This window comes from Oenanthe melanoleuca, chromosome 14, assembly GCF_029582105.1.
Source record: "Oenanthe melanoleuca isolate GR-GAL-2019-014 chromosome 14, OMel1.0, whole genome shotgun sequence".
NCBI lineage: Eukaryota > Metazoa > Chordata > Aves > Passeriformes > Muscicapidae > Oenanthe > Oenanthe melanoleuca.
Window position 1 is genome coordinate 14,385,811 of NC_079348.1, and position 26,151 is coordinate 14,411,961.

The following is a 26,151-nucleotide window of genomic DNA, read 5'->3' on the forward strand; positions in this document are numbered from 1 at the left end:
CCACCCCTCCCCAACAGCAATCCCCCAGGGTTGTGGGGTTAAAGCCCAGGCCCTGAGAGGATTAGGCAGCAACAAGCAAGTGTGAGCCTGGCAGGGGCTGCCATGGGACTCACAGCATTTGGGATGTGGCTGGGACATGCCCAGCTCTTCCTCTGCCATGCCAATTGCAGAAATTGGTATTTGAGTTGAGCAAGGGCTTCTCACCAACCCCAGGCACCGTCCTGCAAGTCTGAGTGCCCCCAAATCCTGAAAAACTTGGTTTATTGGGGTAAAAAAAATCACCATAAAATTTGCAGTGGTGCCTGGGCTGTTGGTATCCTGTCCTGCTCTGCCAAAATGGGACACATCACCTGGTGGGGTGGGGTGGGCTGGACACCAAGGAACCAAAGTTGCTCCATCCCTGCCCTCCACAGATGGACAGGAAAAGAGAATATAACAAACTTATGAATTGAGATAAGGACAGGGAGAAATCACTCATCAAATGCCATCACAGGCAAAACAGACTCGAATTGGGAATATTAATTGAATTTATCATTGACAAAATCAGAGCAGGATAATGAGAACTAAAATCAAGCCTTAAAAACACCTTCATCCCCCATCATCCCTTCTTCCCAGTTCCCCCTCCTTTCCCCAGTGGCACAGGGAGATGGGAGTGGGGGTTATGGTCAGCTCATCACATATTGTTCCTTCTAGCCACTGATCAGGGAGAGGAGTCAGAGTCCTTCCCCTGCCCCACTGTGGGATCCCTTGCACAGGAGACAGCTCTCCAAGAGCCTCTCCAGCCAGAGTCCATCCCTGGGCAATGATTCTCCAGGAGTGCTGCCCTGTGTGTCACTCCTGTGTGGGGTCACTGCTTCAGGCACAGTGTGTGTGCTTTGTGAGCCCACAGGCTCAAATCCCACCAGAACCCTGTCCCAGCATGGGCTTCTCTCTCCATGGACCCTGATCCCTCCAAGTCCCTGTCAGGACTGTGCTCCTCTCTCCTTGTATCCACAGGTCCCTGCCAGGACCCTGTCCCAGCACAGCTTCCCAGGAGCTCACAGCCCCTCTCAGGCCCCCTCTGCTCCAGGCCTGGGCTTTTCCAGGGCTGCAGCTTCATCTCTGCACCTCCCTGCCCTCCATGGGCTGCCACCCCGTGGGTGTTCCCACAGAAGCTCAGGGTCGTGCCAGGATTCTCAGGGCAGTGCCAGGATTCTCAGGGCAGTCTGAGATCTGGTGCCCAGAGCAGCTCTCACCCCTCTCCTGCCCTGCCCTCCTCCAGAGCTGTTCCTCTCCACTGTTCTCTGCACTCAGTTCAGCTGCCCCATCACTTTTTTGTGTTTTCCCTCAAATCTGTTTTCCATTCCTGGTGAGCCCAACCTCAGCCAGCAGCGAGTCCATCTTGGAGCCACCAGGGATGGGCTCTGCTGGACGTGGGGGAAACTTCAGCAGCAACTGCTAAGTGCTGTGCCCACAAAGCCAACCCTCCTGCAGGGAGGTGCAGGATGCACCCTCTAACCTTGCCTGTCTGTCCCACAGGTCCCACCCCCACGAGCTGGCCCTGGGCTCTGAGCTCAGCCCCTCCATCGTCACCGTCATCAGCGGGGAGGAGCACTTCGAGGACTACGGGGAGGGACACACGGCCCACCTGTTCCCAGACCCTCTGTGTAATGGGGAGAGCAGCTTTGGCAGCTCCTCCTTCCTCTCTCCCAGGTAATGCCCAGCCCTGGGGCTGCTTCTCTGCCTTGGGGTTTGTCAGACAGGGGGTCTGGCAAACTCTGGGATCGTGGGCTTGGAAGTGAAAGAGGAATTCCTCTCATTTCCTTTCCCTGCTGACACCTGCAGAAGGTGGAAGAGCTGTCTGCATTTCCAGTGTCACATTCCCACTCCTCTTAGGGATGAACCTCCCAGGAGAGAAAACCACCTGCAGCTTTACCCCTGATCCTGCAGGATGACTCTTGTATTTTTCTTTCTCTTTTATTATTTCGGGTTTTGATGCAATGTTTGGTTGGATTTGCACAGCTGCAGCAGCATTCCTTCTCTAGGATGTGTAGAATAGGAAGCAGGCTGTAGCATTTCCTCCTTGCTTTAGGGTCTGAAACCAGGAAAAAATCCATTTTCCAGCCTGAGCAGGGTGGGCTGAGGAGTTGGTATGGTGGTACAAACCCCATCAATACTTACTTTCTAAAGAAAACAGATAAAAACTGGAATATGATCCAGTGCTGCAGCCCACAAAGTGTCTGGGATGACAGGTAACACTGGGAATGTGTTCCTCCATTGGAAGTGTGATCCCTGCCAGCCACACACCCATGCTAAAGACAAAAATACACTTCTTTCTCTTTGGTATGACACATTTGTGCCTTTCTGCAGCCATGCAAACTTCTCAAAACTTTTTTTTTTCCCTGTCTTCCTGTTTTGTCCCAGCTTCCCAAACCCATTCACAGAGTTTGGACAAATCTGGTTGCACAGGGCTGGCAGGGAAAAGCAGGTCAGGGCTCATTTCTTTTTGGCTGGTGCAGCAGCAATGTTGGAGGTGTTAATTGCAAATAGGAGAGCTGCTGTAAAGAATTCCCAACCTTTTCCTTCAGGAAACCAGTGCTGCAGCACTGGGATATCCTGCAGTGGGAAGGGCACAGTCTCTGATCCCTGCCTGTCCTTGCCTTGCTCTGTGCAGGAGTGTAGGGCTGGCTGTGCTGCTGCTGGGGCATAGGAAGAACTCTGATTAAAAACCAGCCTTGGTGTTCCTGGCAGCCTCATCCAGAAGGCCCCTGGCAAGAAAATACCCAGCTAAAGGAGCTTTTCAATCACTTAAACTTTTTCTTTAACATCAGGCCAGAGCTCCCAGTTTGCCCACGCTCCCAGAGTTCCAGTCTTGCTCTGCCAGGGCACCATCCCTCCTGCTCTGTCTCTGGACCTGATCCACACCTTATCCCATCTTCCCTGTGCTGGGAGGGGCTCACTGGGCACGTGGCCACACAGGTTGTGGTGGTTTGTGCTGGAGACTCTCTGCTGGGGCTTGCTGGGGAGGCAGGCTGGAGATAAACCCTGCAAAACCTCTGGAGTCAGGAATGTGGGGCTGTTGGAGCTGGAGGATTTCCTCATGCCTCTCAGGTCTAGCCTCCCCCTGGATGATTGCTGTGTGTGAAGTTCTTCCCTAAATACTCCCTGTGTCTGTGCAGCTCTTCTGACCTTGGTTAGGAAGGGACAGAACACAGGGAATGGCTCCCACTGCCAGAGGGCAGGGCTGGATGGGATATTGGGAAGGAATTGTTCCCTGGGAGGGTGGGCAGGCCCTGGCACAGGGTGCCCAGAGCAGCTGTGGCTGCCCCTGGATCCCTGGCAGTGCCCAAGGCCAGGCTGGATGGGGCTGGGAGCAGCCTGGGACAGTGGGAGGTGTCCCTGCCATGGCAGGGGTGGCACTGGATGAGCTCTAATGTCCCTTCCAACCCAAATCATTCCATTCCTGAGCAGCCCCAGTGTGTTTAAACATACATGAAGGGACCCCACAGGCTGTCCCTGGTTCAGGCTGAGTGGGTTTTTTGGCTGTATTTTAAATACAAAGAACAGCATCATTTGTAAAGGTCCCCATCACCACAGACCCTTTCCATGCTACAGGTGTCTCTAAATGGGAATAATTTCTAGAAATTCTCCTGCCACAACTCTAGAAGATGAACACAAACCCCAAGAGCCTTCAGGGAGCACTGTGGGGGTCAGTTCTACCCTGTCCAGTCCTTGTGTGTTTGTTTGTGATCCTTCCTCTTGAGTCTTCCCTTGCACATCCATCCAGTAGGAAAAGCCTCTCTGCAGCTCTCAGTGGGAAATAAAGGGAAAAGCTCCTGTGCCCATCCCAGCAGGAAGCACCAAGGACCTGTGGAAGGCAAACGTTGCTCCAGGAGATGCAGGGAGGCACAGGAAGGCTCTGTATTGCAGAAGCACAGAATCTGCTGAGCTGGAAGGGACCCATCAGGATCCTGGAGTGGGTGGGGACACCCCAGGGCTGAGCTCTCACCCACTGCACAGGCAGGGGGCCAGGGCAGCCACAGGCCAGCAGGATCTGCACCCAGCCCAGGAGCTGCCAGGCTGCCCTGGGGCTTCTCTCCACACTTCTCTTCTCATTTTGATTAATGCTGGTTAAATTTGGGTTCCCACCTGGGAAGGGAATGCTCCCAAGAGCACTCAGGAAAGGGAAATCTCTTCCCCCAGGTGCCACACAGCTGCTGTCACCTCTTCCTTGCACAAACCCTGAGCCACCCACCTGTCTGCTGCTGGGAAAAGGTTATTTGGGGCCACACCTGCCCTGAGTGTTAGGGGGAAGGGTTTTCTATTGAATGTTTTTTTTTCCAGGAATGGGAAAGGATGATAATTCGGCATTTGCTGGTGTCCAGCCTGTCTGAGGAGGCTGGGAAATACTGTACAGACAGCACAGACTCCAGGGCTGACCCTGGGGTGGGGGCTGAGCCAGGGGACCCTCAGGTGTCCCAGCTCTGCACATGCCCCAGGCCAGGAGCTGCTGGTGGGTTTCTGTGCCCAGGGATCCACTGCCCCTTCCAGAGCCTCTGGGTTTATCTTGCTTGTGTTTGCTCACACCTTTACCTGTCTCTCTTACTCAACTGCCTGAGTTTTTCACTATTTAACCTTTCTTTGATTCACATCCGTGGCTTCCAGAAGCACATTTTCCCACAGGCAGGATTTGTGGAATCTGGCCCCAAATTAACACAAACCATTTGTTGTTCAGAATCCCCTCTGTCCTGCCCAAATCAGGAAGTGTCTCCCAGCTTCCCAAGCTGTGAAAGTCCCACAGAGCCCCATGCCCCTTCCCAAATGGCATTCCCTGCAGGAGCTCAGCCCTACTGCTTGGCTCCTCTGGGCTTTGCTTTGTAGGAGAGAGGGGTTAAACTACCTGAGCATTTAATCTTGGCTTAAAAGCTGTTTGCAGTGAAAATCTGACTCTGTGCATTACCAAGGCAGGTCTCCAGCAGCACAGCTGCTCTGCTTTTAAAGCATGCCATTGGAAAATGGGACACTGACCAAAGGATCATAGAATCTCACAATATCCTGAGTGGGAATAGACCCACCAGGACTCCTGGTCCTGCACAGACACCTGAACAATCCCACCCTGGGCATCCCTGGTGTCCAAACACTCCTGGAGCTCTGGCAGCCTCAGGGCTGTGCCCATTCCCTGGGGAGCCTGGGCAGTGCCAGCACCCTCTGGGGAAGAACCTTTCCCAAAATCCAACCTAAACCTCCCTTAGATTGAGCCCTGGCTCACAGCACCCAGTTCTGCAGTGTGCAAGTTCATTCTGTTCTTACTGAGGCAAACTAGGAGCCTCCTGAGACAGATTGCCTGGAAAATTCTGTTGAAAAATGAACTTTGCAGTGGTGTAGGTTTGTGGAAAGCACTTACCTCAACTGCCCTGGACTCTTGGGGATTGAGATTGGAAATGTGGGCCAAGCTCAACTGCTGGGAGTCTCTGGGAGGAGAGTGATGGAAGTGTTGCTAATTATCAACTAGATAAATTCTATTGAGCAATTACAAATTATCAATTATCTACATATTGTTATAAACCATTCAAAATCAGAAATTATCCATGTATTAGAAGCAACTCCATATTGGCTTTAATTTGCCTTCAAAAATGCTGGTGGGAGGCGACCCAACCTGCCTTGAGTTTTTAATTCAAATTTCCTACCTGCCACCAAAAATCCCCCTTACCTTGAGGGACCCTCAGCTTGTGGAAGCCACGGCTGCAGCTGCTCCCTGTGCCCTGTGTGCTGCTGACATGACCCTTGTGATCTCTCTAGCACCAATCCGCTCGCTGCGAAACTGCACAGCATTCTGGCAGATGAAACTTTTGAGTTTTACTGTAGCCAGTGCCACAAACAAATCAACCGCCTCGAGGATCTTTCTGCTCGCCTGAGTGATCTTGAGATGAATAGGTAACCGTGTGCATGGCCATGGCAGCCTGGGGATGGTGTTCTGCCTGGGAGGCTCTCCTTGTCTGGCACAGCTTTTCCCTGGCTCAGCGCTGGGGAGAGGGTGGGGAAAGGGCTGAGTTTCTGCAGGTGCTGCAGGGTGAGCAGGAGGTGCCTTTTATGCAGGCACTGTGTAACAGCACTGGGACTGTGCACCCCTTCATCAGAGCTCTGTCTCAATCTCTTCTGCCTTCACTCAGAGCCAGCATTAACAAACACACAAAGGAAATGGGTTTTCTCGTGTTCGAGTTTGGTTGGTTGTTAAATCTCACCAAAAGTACAGAAAGTTCAGCAGCACTTCCAGCCACCTGCCAGAAGTGAGCAAAATGGAGATGGATCCAGCTGCTACAGGGTCACTTAAAGCTAAAGAATCCAACAGGGAATTAACACCTACATTATTTATCCTTTTAACCCAATAACTAACTTCCTGTGACCCTCAGTGTGACACTGACTGACCAACCAGAAACTACAACCTGAAACCCATGGAGAAGGAAGATGAGCACCAAAAGAGACACCACCCAAAATCCTCCATCTTGTCCCATGCCTATCACTATATCTTATATTACTATATTCCATTACTATATTCTATCACTATATTCTATTACTATATTCTATCACTATATTCTATTACTATATTACATTACTATATGATATTACTGTATTATATATATATTACTATATTATAAAAACCTCATTAAATTTAAAACCCTTTACCATGTGAAAACACACACTTCTGTTTCACTACACACCCATGATTTTCATCACTCAAATTTAGGAGCCTTCTCCAAGGCCTCAGGTCAAAAGCAGTGTTCTCCAGGGGGTCAGTGCCAGAAAGCACAGAAAGCTGTAAAACCCCAGGTTTGTGGGATCCAGCAGCCCTGGGGCTGCCAGACAAGGAGAGCATTCCTGCCCTTTGCATGCCTGTGCATGGTGGGTTCCATGGGAGCCATGGACACTATTTCTGTCACCAGGGAAAGACTGGGAATGCTGTGGAAGGGCAGGGACAGCCTGAAGGCATCAGCCTGCTCCACAGGAGCAGTAAAATGTTGTCTCACCCAGCTTCACCCACAGTCTGCCCAGCCTGGTGTCACCATGGGCTGGGGACATGTGACAGACCCCAGGAACATCAGGAGATTTTAAATGGCACTTTGGAGGCCTCCCAGGCAGCAGCTGAATGTGTTGTCTGACAAGTGGGGAAGGATTTCTGCCTGTTGATTCAGAGCTGGTTGCAGCCCTCTGGGTGGAAGGATGGTGGCATTGGTGATAAATCTTTCTTCTCATGGCTGTTGTGGCTTTTCAGACCAGCTTTTTGGTCATGTTATTGGTCTCTGTCTGTCCTTTGCAGGGACAGTGGGATCTGGGAGCTCTCCTGGTCTATGGGAGGAGAACTGGAAAGCAAATAGGAGCTTGAATTTAATTGTTTTTAATGAAAAAAAAAGTCTCTCCCTTTATTTTTCATGGTTAAATAGTTGTCTTTGCTGTTGGAGGCCTTGAGGGTCTCAGGTTATGCAGGTATTAAGGAGAACACTAGTTTTCTCTGGAAGCCCCACTTCATTTCAGGTTTTCTCCACCACATCTGCCTGCAAAGCTAAGCTAACACCTCAGAGACTCCTGTGATGGGAGGGATTTCCTTTGGAGCTTCTCTATCCCGTGGTCAGGGTGGGAGTTCCACAGGCTTTGACTTGCCCTTTGTGAGTGGGTGCAATTCCTCCATCTGTGTTCAGGCTTTCCCAAGCACAGATTTACTGGGGATGTGTTCCAAGGGTTGTGTGGAAGGGGCAGTGCCCTCTCTTGGTGTGGTGTGATGGGAGGTGTCCTGTGCACCTGCTGCTCCTCCCTGCAGCACCACTCATGTGAGGCCCTCAGAGCAGGGGACAAGTCCTGGAGCAGCAGGACCTGCACCAAAACCTGGGACAAGCCTGAAGACACCTCCTCCAAGGGATTCTGGCAGCTGGGATGAAGCCCACAGCACCCCAGAACAGCCTCACTCATAAAAGCTGCAGGCACATAGATGGTGTTTTATCCTTGGAATAAACTGGGGGGCTTGCTCCCAGCATTGGGGTACTGCTTCCCCACCCCACAGCATGGGAAAGCAGGGAAGAATCCTCCAGCAGCTTGGGATGAAGTGTTTAGTGCCTGTGCTTTGTTCCAGTGCCCTTGCTGGTGTCCCAGCCCTTGGACACCGCAGGTGCCATCGCTTCCCCAGGAGATTTTTCCAGAGGAAAATATTTTTCCCCCCAGTGCTGGGGCCATTCCTTACAATTCCTGGCAAACAGCAGGCTCTGACCTCCTCCCCTTGGGTGCTGAGCAGCCTTGAAGCCCAGCCAGCAGCAGCTCTTGTGCTCCCTGGAAATGTGGGATTTGAGGATGCACTCTGACCCGAGGGCTGGTCACCCTGACAACACCCCCAGGCAGGTTTGGGGGTTGCTTTACAAAGCAAATTGTCCTGAGCTATTTTTAATCCCTCCTTTCAAGAACTCATGTTGCAGCTCCAGGCAGGAGTGGACTTCCAGATGATTTTATTTGGTTTGTTTTTTTCCTAAAACTGAGCTAAGCACCAGGGAATGCAGTTGCTGCTTCTTGGATTGGAGCTGTTCCTGCTGCCATCACTGAGTGAGGATTTGGTGTGGCCTGGTGGCACCTGGTGACACCAGCATGGGTGGAAGATGGGGAGTGAGATGCAAGCCCTGGCCACTTCCCCAGCACCAGCCACGACCAGAAGACTGGAGGAGCATTTCAGCAAGGAGCTGGTTCTGGAAAAGGCTGGATTTTCTCAGCAGGGAGAGCCTGCAGCCTGTCCCCTGCAGGTGGGACACAGTGTCACAGCCCTTGGCTGCAGTCCTATGGTGACACTGATCCCTGACCTCTCTGGTATGGTGGCAGCTGGCTCAGACATGGATGCAAGGAGTGACCTCTGTCAGTTTTCCATGAAAAGGAGAGAGAGCTCGCCCCCCTCCCCAGCCACTGCAACAGTGCTGTGCTCAAAATCCACACAGGGACACCACCAGCAGCTCCTAAAGCCTCTGAGCTCCCTGGTGATCCAGAGCCCAGCTGTGGGATCCTGGCTGTGGGAAGGATGGATTGATGCAGTGGGACCACGGCTGTGGGAAGGATGGATTGATGCAGTGGATCATGGCTGTGGGAAGGATGGATTGATGCAGTGGATCATGGCTGTGGAAGGGCAGAAGGATGGATTGATCCAGTTGATCATGGCTGTGGGAAGGATGGATTGATGCAGTGGGACCATGGCTGTGGGAAGGATGGATTGATCCAGTGGATCCTGGCTGTGGGAAGGATGGATTGATGCAGTGGGACCATGGCTGTGGGAAGGATGGATTGATGCAGTGGATCATGGCTGTGGGAAGGATGGATTGATGCAGTGGATCATGGCTGTGGGAAGGATGGATTGATCCAGTGGGACCATGGCTGTGGGAAGGATGGCTGTGCCATTGTCCCCAGTCCCTGGGAGCCCTGGGGGTGGCAGGGGAGCCCTGGGGTGCTGTGGGGTGAGGACATGTGGCTCAGTCTGCCACCAGCACCGGGCTGGAGCCCCCCCAGCTCCCTGCTATTCTTAGCTCTTCCCTTGGGGATCAGTTTTCAGGCAGGGACCAGCAGGAGAGCAGAGCGTGGCAGGGGGCAGCGAGCTCTGCTCCAGCTTATTCCATGTGCTTTGTTATTCCTTGTTGTTAAACGTGGGAGTGGCCCCTCTCCTGCCCTTACAGGGGTTTGGGGGTGCATGCCAAGGGCACTCCCTGCCTCAGCAAAGGATGTGCCCCAGAGTCCCTGCAGTTTCCTGTTTCCCTGGCTCTCCACTGTCAGCTTTTCTAACTCTTTCCTGTTTTTTCTTCCTTTTGCAGCCCAAATAAAAGACTCTCCAGCAAGAAGGTGGCAAGGTAAGCTCATGCTCCTGTTGTTTGCTTGATCTGTGTGAGCTGCTGGCTCTGCAGATGGGAAATTCAGAATAAGCTTGGAGAGTTGTATTTCAGGATATATTCCCTAGTGCTGGGGAAAAGTGGGTTTAATTCTGGTATCTTTTTTCTGGAATGGGGGTTTCTCACTTGTGCCCACAGCTGGAGGCTGCTGGCAACCTGATTCCTTCCAGGAAAAAATGGGGGGCTTTCCTCACACTCTGTCCTGCCAGTGCCATAGCAAGGGGCACATGGAGGAGGGAAAGAGTTTCTAGAAGGACATACACCTCTCTGGGATGTCCCCTCCCAGTATCACCATGTCTGCAGAATTCTACAGACCAGACCAGTCAGTACCCCCACCTGGAGGGATTCTCCAGCACCCTAAAAATCCCAGCTGCCTTAGAAAGCTCTTGGTCCTGTTTTACTTCACTCCAAGTCACCCTCAGCACTTGGCTCCTCCTGCTCAGTCAGGAGCTCTGGGGCACCTGGGTGGGCTGATAACTCCTTGAATGGTTTAACCCTGCTTTAGTCCTGGTTTTATGCTGTGCTGCTCCTGTCCTGCACAACCACCTTGTGTGATGTCAGTCACCTTTTCCATGTGGGCACTGTGGTCCCTGACTGCCCAGGGATATTGGGTATATTGGATATATTGGATATATTGGATATATTGGTTATATCTGGGCAGTTTGCTGTGGATCTCTGGAGCTTAGGGTCCTTCTCTCCCTTCTCAATGTCACCTTTCCTCTCCCAGCTCCCCCATCCCTCCTGTTCCCATGCCATAGTGATTTTAAGGATAAACTGACTCTTACCTGCACTGTTCTGCCTCTGCCACGCTCAGGAGGGAGATTTCCCTCTCTGTTTGTTGGATTTCTCCCTGCTGGTTTCCCAGCAGGACAGGGACACTGTGGAGGACCAGGCAGCTCAGTTTGGGAATGTTCCTGTTCCTGACACTCACTCTGCTCCCTGTGCTGACCCAAGCAGCTTCCCTGCACCTCTTCCTCCCCCTGTGCTCTCACACCTTTCCCTTCCCCATTTTTCCTGCACTCAGCAATCTCCCCTGGCACGGTTCTCCCTCCTGGAAAGGAAGCAGATCCTTGATATTACATTTCCTACTTCCACTCATCTTACTTTCTACAGCTTTGTTAAAAACACTGGCAGGAAGGAGGGCTGAGGGGAGCAGCCTGTCCCCAGGTTTCCTGTTTTAGGACTCGTTTTTGTCCCATGCCTGGCACAGATAATTTTGTGAGGATTTGAGTTAAACTTTTGGGAATGGAGATACCCTGTCTTATGGGGAATTGAGCTCTCCAGGGCCTTTGCTTTTTTGTGGATGTGTGGGCTTGGGTAAATATTAGTTAATTGAGAAGCAGTCAGGTTTGGTTAGTGATAAGGAGGGAGATAACAGGGTTTTGCTGAGCCAGATCCTTAAGCTCAGCCCAAAGCAAGTCCTTTATTGCAGATACTGTAATTAGTGAATAATCCCAAAACATTTGCTTTTAGAAAATTGATTTTATTTTGGTAAGGGCTCTTTCCTCGTTTCTGTTATCCAGCTTCTGCTTGTGCCAAGAAATCTCAGCTGCTTAAGCCCTGTTGTGCTTGGCACGATTTAAATGACAAATGCGCCTGAGACTTTAAAATCTAAATATAAACCGAGGGTGAGGATGCAAAATCAGGCTGTGGTCTCTTGGTAAATGCCAGTTGTGCTTAGTGAGTCCTGGCATGAGCACACTGCGTGGTGGGAGGAATTTGAGAGCCAATGGTACAAATTCCTGGGGAAAACGGAGGTTTAAAGAGAGCTGCGTGGTTTTGTCATCCATCCCCTGCTCAAAGCAGGAGAGCAGAGTGTTCTCCTCCTGCCTGGGGTCCTGGGGCTGGCACACAGCCCCTCTCCAGAGCAGATGCCAGCCATGCCAGGGGTGCAGCCCCTGCCAGGGTGTCCTTTGGCTTGTCACAAAGCCAGGACACTGTCACGAGGCCTGGTTAATGATTAGCTCACCCTGGGCTGGGGGCTCGCAGCAGCCTCGGGGGGTTTGCCCCCTTCCCTCCCTGACACCCCCCTTCTCCCAGCCTTATCAGCACTGGGAGTACTCTGGCCTTTGCTGGATAACCCTTGGGACGGGGCTGAGGGAGGAAAGTGGGAAGAGGGAGCTGTTATCTGCATTCCAAAGAGCAATGGTTGCGGTGTGAAGTCCCAGGAGCGTGTCCACGTCCTTGGCGCTCCCAGCGCTGCGGTGAGGGGACCTGCAGCACTGCCAGTGAGGGGACATGCAGCACTGCCAGTGAGGGGACCTGCAGCACTGCCAGCCAGGGGACCTGCAGCACTGCCAGTGAGGGGACATGCAGCACTGCCAGTGAGGGGACATGCAGCACTGCCAGTGAGGGGACATGCAGCACTGCCAGCAGCAGTGCTGAGCCATCCCCTGGTGTCCCCTGGTGTCCCCAGGGCGAGCATGGTGCCGGTGCTGGCGCTGATGCCGGTGCTGCTCTGGGTGGGGGTGGTGTGTCTCTGTTTCAGGCAGCTGCACCAGACCAGCTCTCTGGCCGTGGGGGTGATGGAGGAATCCCTCAGGGACAGCCTGGAGTGCACCGACGAGGACATCACCGACAAGGTGAGGCTCCTTCCTCCTGCCCTGCCTGCCCACGGGGATGCAGCTGCTTCTGGCTGAGTTCTGAGGTGTTGGGAGGGAAGGATCACAGGGTGAGGTGGGAGCAGTGCTGTCTGTGTCACCCTGCAGTGTAGCTAGAACCAGCCTAGCTTCGGGCTGCTACAGGGTTCAGACAGCTCCAGGAGCCCCCCAAAGCAGAATTCAGCTTCTCAGCTGGCCAGGAATGAGATCCTGGGAGTCACTGTGGAGGTTCTGAAGGCAGCTTTATTTCTTCAAAGGGTTCTACCAGCAAAATCCAGTTACATAGCACAGCAAGTGGTTTTTATAGGTTTTAGGGGAATTGGAATTCTAACCAGTCAAATTATAAGTTGAGAACTATCCAATTACTTTAAGATTCTAGGTGAGAAAAGACCAATCATTTAGTAAAGTTAAAGACAATAAAAATCCTAAATGATAACAGGGGTTTCAGTAGGGGGGTGAACATTTCTCATGAAAAGTTTCATTTTCTCAGGGTATGGGATCCCAGGGACCCTTTTCAGGGACAGTTGTATCATCCCCACTGCAGGATTCAGTGCCTTGCAGTGCTCCAGTGCTGCCAGGGTCAGGCTGGAGCTCCTCTCTGTGGGTGCATGGGAAGCCCTCCCCAAGGAAGGGATGGAGGAGGAGAGCACTCCCAGGTGCTCTGCAGGGTCAGGAGGTGACACTGATCCTTCTCTGGGGCAGTGGCTTCCTCCAGAGTGCTGGGAGGAGGAATGGGCTGTTCACAGGCAGCACTTTCACTTCTCCTTCACACAAGATGATGTTCTCAGGTTCTGCTTTTCTGAGTCAACCACCCAATGTGAAAGAGAAACTTCCTCTCCTTCACACACTCTCATGCTGTCAGAGCTGATACTGTGCTGGTGCTGATGGGTTTTCCTGGGGTGTTAAAAGAAAAGAGTTGTAGGATAAGATGGGAGCACAGGAAAGATTTTGTTTGAGTATCCCTAGTTAAAAAACAAGGAGAAAAATCTATAGGAAAGAAGCTGAGATTGTGTAAATGTATACTGAAGTCCTGAAACTCCTTGGAAATTGCTTTTTAGCAAGGAGCTGTGTGTGAAAGAGAAATATGTAAGTGTGCCTGCACTTGGAAATAACCTTTAAAAAATAAATAAAAATCAATATTTTTCCAAGGCTGGAAATTGGGTTCCTAAAGGCATTTGACTTGGGAAATCTTAGATGGAAAAGGCACTGTTGGGAAAGGCCTTGTGTGTCTGCAGAGCCTCTTTAATATTCCCATGTCTCCTGCTCTTCTCCCAGAGCCAGGGTTTGGCTTTTCCAGATGTGCTCCTCATTTCTTCTTCCCCAGGATTGTTTTATATGGAATTTGAATGAATTAAATGCAAATACAGCTGGAATAAACCCTTTACAGGTACAGGTACAGGTCCTTCCCTACCAGCTGGCACTGATCCCTCCATCTGTAAATTCAGGGTTTCCATCCTGTTCCAGGCTGTGGGGAGTTCTCCAACCTCAGGGCTGCACATGGAGCTCTGGAGATCCACCAGGATCTTTCCCTCTAGCCTCCCTTTAGGATGTCATCAGGAAAGGGTTGAAGAAAGGAAAGAAGTGTTTGACCCCAACTGATGTGAGCCATCAGAACCTGGGAAACTGGGGTAGAAAAAGATGTTTTAAAGGGATGCTTTGAATCGAGGCACAACTGCCCAGTTCCAGTGGGAACCCTCCTTGTTTAGGGATGTTGTGGGGGCTGCTGTGGGTTTGGGGGTGCCCTGAGCTGATGCCTGTCCCTGCTGGCAGGTGGTGTTCCTGGAGAAGCGGGTGACAGAGCTGGAGAAGGACACGGCTGCCAACGGGGAGCAGCACAGCCGTCTGCGGCAGGAGAACCTGCAGCTGGTGCACAGGTGAGAGCCCCAGGGGCAGCCTCCCCTCCCTGACAGGTGAGAACCCCAGGGGCAGCCTCCCCTCCCTGACAGGTGAGAGCCTCAGGGGGCAAACTCCCCTCCCTGACAGGTGAGAGCCCCAGGGGCAGCCTCCCCTCCCTGACAGGTGAGAGCCCCAGGGGCAGCCTCCCCTCCCTGACAGGTGAGAGCCTCAGGGGGCAAACTCCCCTCCCTGACAGGTGAGAGCCTCCCCTCCCTGACAGGTGAGAGCCTCAGGGGGCAAACTCCCTCCCCTGCTGCAGCTCCTTCCCAAACCCCTCAGCAGGGACAGTGACTCCATCCCAGCTGAGAGCAGGACACAGTGACATGGAGAGTTGATATTTTGTGAGCTTCAGTTCTCTGCAGCTCCAGGACTTGGCTGTTGGTGATTTTTACCTGTGGCTTAAAAACCATTGCTGGAGCTGTGCCAGGCTGGAGATCAGGAAAGGTTCTTCCCCAGAGGGTGCTGGCACTGCCCAGGCTGCCCAGGGAATGGGCACAGCCCTGAGGCTGCCAGAGCTCCAGGAGAGTTTGGGCAGGGATCACAGGGTGGGATTGTTGGGGTGTCTGTGCAGGGCTGGGAGTTGAAATCCATGATCCTTGTGGCTCCCTTCACACTCAGGATGGTTTGTTGTTGTTTTTTGTTTATTTGGTTTTTTAAATGTGCTTCCCTGCTTCATGTGTCCTTCCCAAAAGGCCTCTGGAGCTCTGGCTCTTGGCTTTTTAAAATACATTTATTTTTATTTTTATTTTTATTTTTATTTTTATTTTTATTTTTATTTTTATTTTTATTTTTATTTTTATTTTTATTTTTATTTTTATTTTTATTTTTATTTTTATTTTTATTTTTATTTACTGTCTTTTCCTGCCCCATATACCCCTTCAAAGGGTCTCTGGAGCTCCCAGGCTTGCCTGCTGCTGGATCCTGGCCAGGGTGCAGCCCTTTGGATCTCACATGATGTAATCCCTGTGTGTGCTAATCTGCCAGGCTCGTCTCTCCCAGCATATCTTTGCCCTGGGCAGATAAACCAGCACAGTTTATCTATAGGGCTGTAATTCTGTTAAGTAACAGTCGTGTCAGGGAGCTGAGCCACTCAAACAAAGGTTTCTGATGAACTTGGGAGCAAGGGAAATGTTTTCACTTCAGCACCTTGGCCTGGAAGTGTTGCTGACTCTGGGTGAGCTTGGTGCTGGGGAGGAGTGGGATCAGCTGGGAAAAGCCTTCTGTGGGCAAAGGCATTGCACAAATTCCAGCCCCATCCCTGGGAGTGCTCATGGCCAAGTTGGACAGGGCTTGGAGCAGCCTGGGATCATGGAGCCAGGCTGGGAGAGCTGGGGGTGCTCACCTGGAGAAGAGAAGGCTCCAGGGACACCTCAGAGCCCCTTCCAGGGCCTAAAGGGGCTCCAGGAGAGCTGCAGAGGGACTGGGGACAAGGGATGGAGGGACAGGACACAGGGAATGGCTCCCACTGGCAGAGGGCAGGGCTGGATGGGATATTGGGAAGGAATTGTTCCCTGGGAGGGTGGGCAGGCCCTGGCACAGGGTGCCCAGAGCAGCTGTGGCTGCCCCTGGATCCCTGGCAGTGCCCAAGGCCAGGCTGGATGGGGCTTGGAGCAGCCTGGGACAGTGGGAGGTGTCCCTGGACATGGCAGGGGTGGGATGGGATGAGCTTTAAGTTCCCCCCCAGCCCAAACCATTGTGAGATTCTGTGATCTGCAGCTCTGCTGACACACAGGGAAGGGTGACCTGCAGGTCCCTTAGTTTTTGTTGGGTTCACAAGAGAATGAAAAGAAGAATTGAGGCTGTTGGCTTTTCTCTCAGCAATGAGACCATGCTAGAAACAGCTGAAGGAGGATTTCTCTGCCATGGCTGCTGCAGGTGGAACAACCCTGGGATTTATGTTTGGATTAGATGTTCTTAAAGGTCTTTTCCAACCTCAGTGACTCTGAGATTCCCATTAAGAAATCTGTATGTGTGTGGCTGCACTTGGAAATAATTCTAATGCATAGAAGACATTTAAAAATAATTTAAAATTAACTTCTTTCCCAAGCTGGAAATTGAATAACATTCTTGTGTTCCTTAAGGCATCTGACTTGGGGAACCTTTGATGGAAAAGGTGCTGCTTCTCCCACTGGGATACAGTGAAGCTGTTGGAGATGGTCATTGGTGTATTTTCCCTGGAAGCTTATTCTGTTTTACCACCTGAGGGGTGGGAAAGGGACTGGGAAATGTCTGGTCCCTCCCTTGGGCTGCCAGCCTGCCCCAGGGGGCCTAAGGGAAGTTTCACCCCCTCTCCATCCTCCTCTCTGCAGGGCAAATGCACTGGAGGAGCAGCTGAAGGAGCAGGAGCTGAGGGCTGACCAGACCCTGCTGGAGGAGATCAAGAAGCAGAGGGAGCTGCTCAGCAAAATGGAGAGGGAGAAGAGCATAGAGATTGAGAACCTGCAGGCCAGGTGGGGCTGGGGGTGGCAGCTCTGCTGGAGAGTCTGTGCACAGGCAGCCCTGGGGGCACACAGGGAGCTTTTAATTGGTTCAAAGTGTGACTGAAGTCATCACAAACCCTGAGTTTTGGTTATTTCCACCTTTCACCCACAGACCTAATCTTGGATTCTTTATTTGAGCTGCTCTGGTGCACTTTAAGTTGGGCTCCCATCCTTTATCCATGTGCCTGCCCTGCAGCATGGGGATGAGGAGGGGATTTATTAATGCTTCTCCCCATAAATGACTCCTTGGAGTACTTTAGTGCCCAGATGTTTTCCACCTTGATGGAAACCTGGGAAAGAAGAATCCTCCAAAAAGGCAGAGTGTCCCAGCCAGGGTGCTTCATGCTGCCTGTTGGATTCCAAAGGAGGAGGTGGGCTGGGAGAGGAGTCAGTTATTTGACAGGGTTTTTCCAGCTTTCCCAGAATGTTTTGCTGTTGTTCATCCCTTGCAGTCTATGGAAGATGAAGACAGTGAGGTTTTACCTGGGAATGCAAAGCCAAAGCCCTCTCTGACCCCCTGTTCTGTTTCTCTGCTGCTGAGGCTTGTCCAGGGACTGAAAAAACCCTTGGAACAAGGAGTAGCACTGGACCTGGTGGATTTCAGGACTGTGTGGATGCCCCTCTCTTTGCCCTGGCAGCAGAAATACCCCAGGGTTTGCCTTGAACAGATGAACCCTGCTGGCTTCCCTTTGGTTTCATAGTCCTGGGGATGTTTTCTCCCACTGTGGGATGAGTCTCACACCCATTCCCTTTGCAGGCTGCAGCAGCTGGATGATGAGAACAGCGAGCTGAGGTCCTGTGTCCCCTGCCTGAGAGCCAACATCGAGAGGCTTGAGGAGGTGAGGCCAGGGGGTGCCTGGTTCTGGGGTGAAATTCTGCCTTTGGGATGAAATTCCATGAACATGAGATCCATTTCATGTAACAAACCAGCTGCTTCCTCTTTGCAGTTGCTGCAGACCCCACTTTGGACAGCACTATCCCACACAGTTATCCTTGCAGTTTCCCACTGTTCATTCTGGGGCTGGAATAAACCCCTGACAAATCTCTCTGTGGCAGTGGCTGCTCCAGAGGGGACTCGTGCCCTCTTGTGGAAGCTGGTCCCTGTCCCTGTCCCCATCCCTGTGACCAACCCAGTGCAGAGATGTTCCATCTCCATGTCCTGGGATTTGTGAGCTGAGTCTTCAGGGATCTGTGTGACCTCCCAGCCCCTCTCCTGCCACCCTGCTCAGGATCCAGGGCCCTGCAGGGCTGGGGGCTCCCTGAGGCTCCTTGGGATGGGCAGGAGCCTCTTCTTTAGGGATAGGGTGGGTTACAGGTGGGGCACCTGGAACAGGAGCTGCAGTTTGTGTCTGCCAAGCTTGGGGCAGAATTAAGATTAAAACTGAACTGAAATCAAAGTTTCTCACCCAGCTGAAGGGCCTGAGGTGTTTTATCCATGTCTAGTCCCATGGGAGAGCACTGCAGCTCCATCCCTCTTGATGTGGTCTTCATCTGCCAGGACCTTGTCAGCTGAGGCTGGGGGCAGGAAAACCCCAGTGGCTCTGGGGATAAATTCCCTGCCATGCTGTGTTTCAGCCATGGGATGTTGGTTTTGATCCATGCAGAGCCATTCTCCTCTTCTCCACAGTGAATGGGATGAAGGAGGAGCAAGAGGTGCAGTCACTGCCCCTCCCTGCCCAGGAGAGCCCTGACTAATGAGTTGATCTCCCATCCAGTGCCTAAAAATCAGGATTTTGTTGTCAGTGTTGCCTTTCCTGCTGGTGTGGTGCCTTTGGTGCTGCTCCATGGAGCAGGAGACCCCTGAGCCATGATCTGGAGCTCCCCCATGGAGCTGCTCCTCAGCCCTGTGTGCCTTGGGCCATCCATCACCAGCACAGGAAGGCTCTTGTGGCATTTGTGGAGCTCTGAAAGCCAAAGCCTTGCCCATGGGAAGCTGTGAGCCCAGGGAGGGGCTGAGCTGGTCACAGCAGAAGGTGCTGCTCTAGGGGCTGTTGGCACCTTCACCTGCACCCCCAGCACTGAGCCAGGCTTTGGGGAGAAGGGAGCAGAGCTGGGCTGTGCTTTACATCCCAGCTTGAACTGCTCTATTCCTTCTTGGATCAGCCCTCAATTAAAACCTTTCATATCCAAAACCAAGAGGGAGGTAAAGATCTCAGAGTCAGGACTTTTCTGAAATCCACACATAAGGAGCCTTATGATTTAATGGCTCTCCTTGGCCTGGAGCCCCCATGCTGGTCCCAGTCCCTCCCAGCCCATCCCACACTTCCCAGAAAATGACAGAAACGTGGGTGTTGGTGTGGATTTACTCTGGAGCCATCCTGCCTGAGCCCCAGCCCTGGCACCCTGAGCAGAGCAGATCCCAGCAGGCAGAGCCTCCTCCCCCAGCACAGGAGATTCCCTGCAGAGCCAGGCCTGGCCTCTCACTGCAGCTCCTCCTGTCCCTGCAGGAGAAGCAGAAGCTGCTGGATGAGATTGAGGATCTCACTGTGCAGCTCACAGAGGAGCAGGAGAAAAAGAGGAAGATGGGGGACAAGCTGAGTCAGGAGAGGCACCAGTTCCAGAAGGAGAAGGAGTCGACACAGGAGGTGAGTGGAGTCTGGGCTTGTCACAAAATGTGACAAAATGTGGGAATGTGGCCTTGGCAGAAATGGGGGACTGGAGCAGTGAGTGCTGCCTGTGCAGCCCCTCAGTCACTTCTGCTGCTCTGAAATCCATCTCCAGCCTTGTCCCTGCAAGGGGCTGTGCTGCCCTGGCCCCTTCCCTGCACTGGGGAGCAGCAGGAGCAGAGGGGCTGAGAGCTGAGTGTGGATCCTGAGTGATCCTTGGGGGCAGGATCACCCTGCCAGTGCTCCTGTGCCTGGTGATTGCAGCTGGAGGCCCAAGCAGGGCTGGTGTGGTGGCAGGAAAGGAGCTTTGGGCCCAAAGTGGAATTAATTGTCACTGTGGTGTCACTGAGGGCTCTGGGGTGGGGAGGGGACCCACATTGCTGGGGGTCTGTGCTGCTGCAGACCCAAACCCAGCATCTTTGGCCCTCCAATAAGGTCCTTCCAGGGCTGTGCTCATATATTTTAGTAGGTCCCCCTCTCCTGCTTGCTGGAGGTGTGAGGCAGGAAGAGGAAACCAAGTGCCCTCCAGAGAGGAATTCAGTCATGGAATGACTGAATTTTTTGTTTGTGTTGGGAGGCACCTCAAAGCCTATCTCATTCCACCCCCTGCCATGGGCAGCTCCACATATTAGTGGTTATCTTCTTTTTTCCTCTGCCTTTAGTCAGAGTTGGGACTGAAGCACAAGAGATGGATTTTCATGTTGGGACTCAGTTGTTTATTAATTCCAATCTATAGTACAGTGAATGCCTCAGCACTTCTAGCTAACAAGCCAAAAATGACACAATGGAGATGTATCTCACTAGTTACAAGGTCTTTTAGGCCTAATTATCCAATTAAAAGCTAATATCTACATTATTTATACTTTTGACCCAATGACCAAACACCTGTGACCCACCCTGCAGCACTTTCTAACCAATTTAAAAAGTACCACCTAAAACCAAGAAGAATAAGGAACAAAAAAGGAAGAGACAATGCCCCAGAACATCCATCTTGTCCTGTATTTTAATCCCCAAATTCCAAACCCTCCACCATGTGATATTACACACTACTATTCAACTACACACCAGTGATTCCAGCTCCATCACCCAATTTTGGAAGCCTTCTCCAAGGCCTCAAATTACCCTGGGGATCAGTGCCTGGTAGCACAGAAAGTTCAAAACTCCCAGGCTTCAGGGTTTCAGGGCAGGGACCTTCCCTGTCCCAGGCTGCTCCAAGCTCCACCCAGCCTGGCCCTGGGCACTGCCAGGGGCAGGGCAGCCCCAGCAGCATCCACAGAGCTGCTCCCTCAGCAGCCACGTGCAGAGGGTGCTGTGGGTGCCTGTGGCACTCAGCTGTGCCCTTGCCTTGCTGTGCAGCTCATTGAGGACCTCAGGAAGCAGCTGGAGCACCTGCAGCTCTTCAAGCTGGAGGCAGAGCAGCGCAGGGGCCGGAGCAGCAGCATGGGGCTGCAGGAGTACAACAGCAGGACACGGGAGACTGAGCTGGAGCAGGAGATCAAGCAGCTCAAGCAGGTAAGGAGGGCTGGGCTGGCAGGGAAACGATTCCCTGACATCAAGGGAGGGCAGCAGGGCCCAGGGGCTCTCTCCCAAGGGATGGAGTGCATCCAGGAGCCCAGTGCTGTCTTGCTCTCCTCTTCTGTGCTGCGTCCCCTGGATCTTCCCAGTGTATCTCGTGCTTCCAGAGGTTCTCCAGGCTCTGCTGAGATGGAGGCTGCAGCCCACATGCTGTTCCAGCACTGTGTGAGCTGTGTTGGGATAGAAGCCCCTGTCTGCCTTTGCAGCAGGTGCTCCAGCAGCCTGTGGTTTGTGTGTGTGAACAGGATAACAGGAACCTGAAGGAGCAGAACGATGAACTGAACGGGCAGATCATCAACCTGAGCATCCAGGGAGCCAAGAACCTGTTCTCAGCCTCCTTCTCTGAGTCCCTGGCAGCAGAGATCAGCTCTGTCTCCAGAGATGAGGTATGTGCTGGGAGGAGCTGCTGTGCCCTGTCTGTGGCCCAGCCCATGCCCAAAATCCCTGTGAAAGCTGGCAAGAGCAAAGAAACCCCCACACAATTATCTGTGGAGCTCTCAGGACTTACCCTGCCTCCAGCCCTCCCTCCTGGGGGCAGAGAAGCTGCTCCCTGCCCATTTGTTGATTCTGGCAGCTCTGCTTTGCCTGCCCTGGGACAGCCTTCCCCTTCCAGGACAGAGCAGCCACCATGGGCTGTGTCCATCTGTCTGGAGCTGTCTTTAAACCCCTGGGAGCCAGGACATTCCCCTGGAGATCCCAGCTCCTCCAGCACTGGGAACCAGCCACAGGTGGCTGAGCCTGCACAAGCACTGGAATTAAATCTTTAACTCCTCAGCAAGTGGGGAAACACACCCGAATATTTTGGGAATCCAGTGGGGATATGATGCTCCCTGCTCCCTCTGTCAGGCTGAGAGCTTGAGGAGGGACAGGAGTGAGCAGAACCAGTTTTTCCTTGGCCACTTAAACACGATCAGGAGTATCCCAGAGCAGAGTGAAGAGCCAGGGAGATGCAGAGAGCCATGGGAAGCCCTGGGCAGTGCCAGGCAGTGACCTCTCCCTCCCTTTGCTCCCTCTGCTGCAGCTGATGGAAGCAATCCAGAAGCAGGAGGAGATCAACTACCGGCTGCAGGATTACATCGACAGGATCATCGTGGCCATCATGGAGACCAACCCCTCCATCCTGGAGGTCAAGTAATGGCAGCCAGGAGCTGCTCTCGTTGGTGGATTTGGTGCTCTGAGAGGATGAAGAGGGACTCCACACGTCTTTGCACTTGATGAAGGCACAAGGAAGCCTCAGGTCGGGGGGTGACTGAGCCACGGACCAGGGCAAAGGAAAACCAGCAGCCAGGCTTTGTTGTCTGACTCGTTACTTTGAAGCCCTCCTGGCTGAGGAGGGGTGAAAGGGAACCTGGAGAAGGAGCTCAGGAAAGGGACACTGCAGGAAGTGCCTGTGGCGCTGGGGACTGTCCCAAAGGCCCCGGGCCCTCCCAGGGATGGAGATGGAAGCGACAGCGCTGCTGCCCCGCCCAGCCCGAGCCTCCGCTGTGCCAAAGTGTCCCTGACACACTCACCGGGCAGAGCTGGGAGCAGGGAAGGCATCCCGGACTCACACGGGCTTGGGGTTTGGTTTTGTTTGGGGGTTTTGTTGGTTTTTTTTTTTTTAATTAACTTAATGCAAATGTCCTCCTCCAGCTGGCTCAGCCCCGGCTCAGAGCCCTCGGTGGCTGCAGGGGCAGCCCGGGGCTGCTGGGGCCACCTGCCTCCTTATTTATTTGTGGCTCAGCACTGTCGGCACGGCTCGGCATCCCTCCTCCTCCTCCTCCTGCCGGGCTCCGGGGGGAGCTGTCACCCGTCCCCAGCTGGGGACAGACACTCGGGCTCTGCCTGGCACCGGGGCCGCTCCTGCGGGGGCAGGCAGCACCTGGGGAGCACTTTGGGAGAGGCCCCAGCTCCCCACCTCGCCTCCTAAAGCCTGGGGACAGTGGCCCTTGCCATTCTAAAGCCCTGGGGACAGTGGCCTGTGCCGTTCCCAGCCGGAGCAGGGCTCTGCTGGTGATAGCTGCAGCCCTGGAGGGAGAGCCTGCTCCGGTGCCTGGGCTCGTTCCTCATCCCCGGCACTGGGATCGCTGTGCCGGTGGGGAGAGGAGCCGCACAACACCTCGGCAGCTCCCTGGGAAACAAAGCCATGTTTACATCAGACAGCTCTGGGCTTGCCGGCACGAGTGGCCGTGGCACAGCGTGACCCCGGGAGTGGCCGCTGCCCCCTGCTCCTCCGGGGGCAGCCGGCGGAATCCCAGCGGTTCCTCTTCCTGCTTGGCAGGTTTGGGATGCCAGAACGGCCTGCCAGCAGCAGCCAGGCAATCCCGGGGGTGCCTGCCCTCCCCAAGCCCCTTGCAGCCCTCGGGGTGCCCCTGCCCGGGGACACACGGCCACAACAGCTCTGGGTGCTCATCCCTGGGGGCAGCAGGCTCGGGAGAGCCCCCAGGCAGCTCCTGCACCCAGCCCTCCCCTCCCTGCCCCCAGGCCGCGGGAAGAAGCCACGTTCTGTACATTTCCAGAGAAGCTTTGGGTGTAAATCAGTGTATACTTGGAGAGGGAAAATTTTTCTATCTTGTAGAGTAGGTATTTTTATAGAATGAAGGTTGATCCATTTTTTTAATACTTTAAAAGAAGAGAGAAATGTATCTGTGTATACACAAAAGCATATATATATATATATGTATAAATATATAAATATTGGAGATCTGCCTTTCTTGACTTGGGATCCCGGATCCCCAGGTCTCAAACAATCGTTTGTTTTTTCCTGTCGCTCTCACAGAGGTACTGTAACTGTAAATAAGCACCGGGGAAAAAAAAAAAGTTTTAAGCAAACAAAAAGCACTGACTTGCACATTCACCATGCTTTAAAGTCCCTATGGAGAGAGAAAAACAAAACAAAAACTGTACATCCTGAAAATGTTCCTCTTTCCCGACTGGTATGTGAAGGAAGTCCCCCAAAAAAGAGGCAAAAATGGTATTGTCTTAACTGATGTATCAATTCTTGTCGGATTAAAAGCTGTTACTATTCCTGCCGGGGTGATGGAGACTTTTTTTCCACAGAGGTGGATTGGAGCATCCCAAATATCCAAGTGCTGGATCTCCAGTGGGGCTGGATGGAGTGGAAATGCTCCTGCACCATGGAGTGCCCTGATTTGGGGAGGATGAGGATGAGGATGAGGATGAGGGAGGCTGGACCTGGCTGAAATGCCCTGATTTGGGGAGGATGAGGATGAGGATGAGGGAGGCTGGACCCTGCTGATTCCAGAGGGAGCCAAAACCTCCCCAGCCAGCCGAGCTGTGTGGGTGGGAATGGGGGAATTCCCCCTTCACCCTCCTGGAGGATGCAGGAGGGGTGGGGGACCCCCGGAGCTGCCCAGGGCCGGGGCAGGCTGGGGCAGGGGCTCCAGGCAGGAACACGGAGCTTTCCCTTCCCTCCGCACCGGGAGAACCCCCTGGGAGCACTCGGCTGTTCTGAGCTGCTCCAAAAATCCCTTAAACGCCCTCACCTCCCTGCTAAGCTGCTCCCCACCCCTCTAAGCCTCCTCCACCCCTCCCCGCCCCTTTAAGCTGCCCCAAAGGCTCTGAACGTGCAAAATCCCCTCCCAGCTCCTGCCGTGCCTCCGGATGGCTCCAGATTGTTCCTCTGAACTGCTCCGAGCAGCCCTGGAGCTGCAGCAAAGAGCTGGGGAAAGGCTCTGACACACCCTGAGCGCTCTGAAACCCCCCGGATTGCTTCAGACTGCTCAGAGCAGCGCTGAGGCTCCAAAACATCCCCAGAGCTGCTCCAAACATCCCTAACATCGTCCAAAATGTCCCTGACATACTCCAAACATCTAAAACGTCCCAGAGTTGTCCAAAAAACATCCCAAAGCTGCTCCAAAACATCCCTGACATGCTCTAAAATGTCCCTGAACTGCTCAAAAACTGTCCTTGAGCTGCCCTGAACTGTTCCTGAGCTGCTCTAAACCATCCCTGAGCTGTCCTAAGCATCCCTGAGCATCTGGAAATCCCCTCTGTAGCATTCCCAGCTGCTCTACACCCTCCAAGAAGCTCTAGAGTGCACCAAAAGTTTCCCTAAACACATCTAAAACATCCTTTTAAAAATTCCTCTGAAATCTCAACCTCCATCATCTCAAAGCTGTTCTAGAAATGGGGTAAGTGAATAGCTCTGGGGGTATTTCTGTGGTGCTGGGTTGCTTCAAGAAGCTGTAAATCACCTTTGAGCAGCTGAGGCTCTGGAAGGAAGGAGCTCTGGCCATTACTGAACCACTTGAGCTGCTCAAACATCTCTTGTGCTCCTCCAACCAGCCCTGAAAGGCACCAAGATGCTCCAACTGCCTCGAAGTAGCACTTGAAGCCCTCTAAACTCTCCTAAAACTCCTCGAAATAGCTGAAAACAGAGAATAGAAAAGGTCTCGTGGCAGCTCTGGAGCTCTCCAAGCCTCCTCTGTGCAGCTGTGAAACTCCTCCAGTGCCCCAACAGCCTCCAAAAGGCCCTTGAAACCCCTCTGGACCTTCCTCATGTGCCTCTCAACAGGGTGAAAACTTTTTAATAACATCTCTAAACTCAAACTCAAACTAAACCCCCTCTGAATGACATCAGAGAGGCACAGGCAACCCTAAAACAACACCAAAGCTTCTCAAAGACTCATAAAAAATTAATCAGAGCTGCTCCAAAGCACTCCAGCTCTTCTGCACCTCCTCTGAAAAGGACCCTGAATGGTTTAAAACCTTTCCAGCCTTTTCAGAACTGCTCCAGAAAACTCCTAAAGCTCTGAAGGTCTCTGCACCCTTCAGAACAGCTCCAGGGCTGGTCCCAGTTCAGCTCTGGCCCTTCCACCCAGCTCAGGCTGAGCACTGGGACAAACCTCGAGTCAGGTCTGGGACACTCAGGACAAGAGACATCGAGGGGCTGGAGAATGTCCAGGGAAGGGAACAGAGCTGGGGAAGGGCCTGGAGCACCAGGAGGGGCTGAGGGAGCTGGAAAGGGGCTCAGCCTGGAGAGAAGGAGGCTCAGGGGGAACCTTCTGGCTCTGCACAACTCCCTGACAGGAGGGGACAGCCGGGGGATCGGGCTCTGCTCCCAGGGAACAGGGATGGGATGAGAGGGAACAGCCTCAGGCTGTGCCAGGGG

The 26,151-nt window shown here is 53.0% G+C and overlaps 1 protein-coding gene across 2 annotated transcripts in view; it reads left to right on the plus strand.

Moving 5' to 3' along the window:
- Positions 1–24,045, plus strand: part of RAB11FIP3 (RAB11 family interacting protein 3) — a 71,665-nt gene extending 47,620 nt beyond the window's left edge. The window contains exons 5-15 of one of the 2 annotated variants that reach the window (XM_056503071.1): positions 1,519–1,692; positions 5,779–5,913; positions 9,807–9,842; positions 12,370–12,463; positions 14,252–14,355; positions 16,687–16,827; positions 17,615–17,696; positions 19,305–19,442; positions 20,820–20,975; positions 21,284–21,424; positions 22,060–24,045. In XM_056503071.1, the coding sequence (XP_056359046.1) occupies positions 1,519–1,692; positions 5,779–5,913; positions 9,807–9,842; positions 12,370–12,463; positions 14,252–14,355; positions 16,687–16,827; positions 17,615–17,696; positions 19,305–19,442; positions 20,820–20,975; positions 21,284–21,424; positions 22,060–22,173 (1,315 nt within the window). In that variant the 3' untranslated portion in view covers positions 22,174–24,045. The remainder of the gene's footprint in view (positions 1–1,518; positions 1,693–5,778; positions 5,914–9,806; positions 9,843–12,369; positions 12,464–14,251; positions 14,356–16,686; positions 16,828–17,614; positions 17,697–19,304; positions 19,443–20,819; positions 20,976–21,283; positions 21,425–22,059) is intronic. The other variant, XM_056503072.1, reaches the window with a different exon arrangement.
- The last annotated feature ends 2,106 nt before the right edge of the window (positions 24,046–26,151 follow it).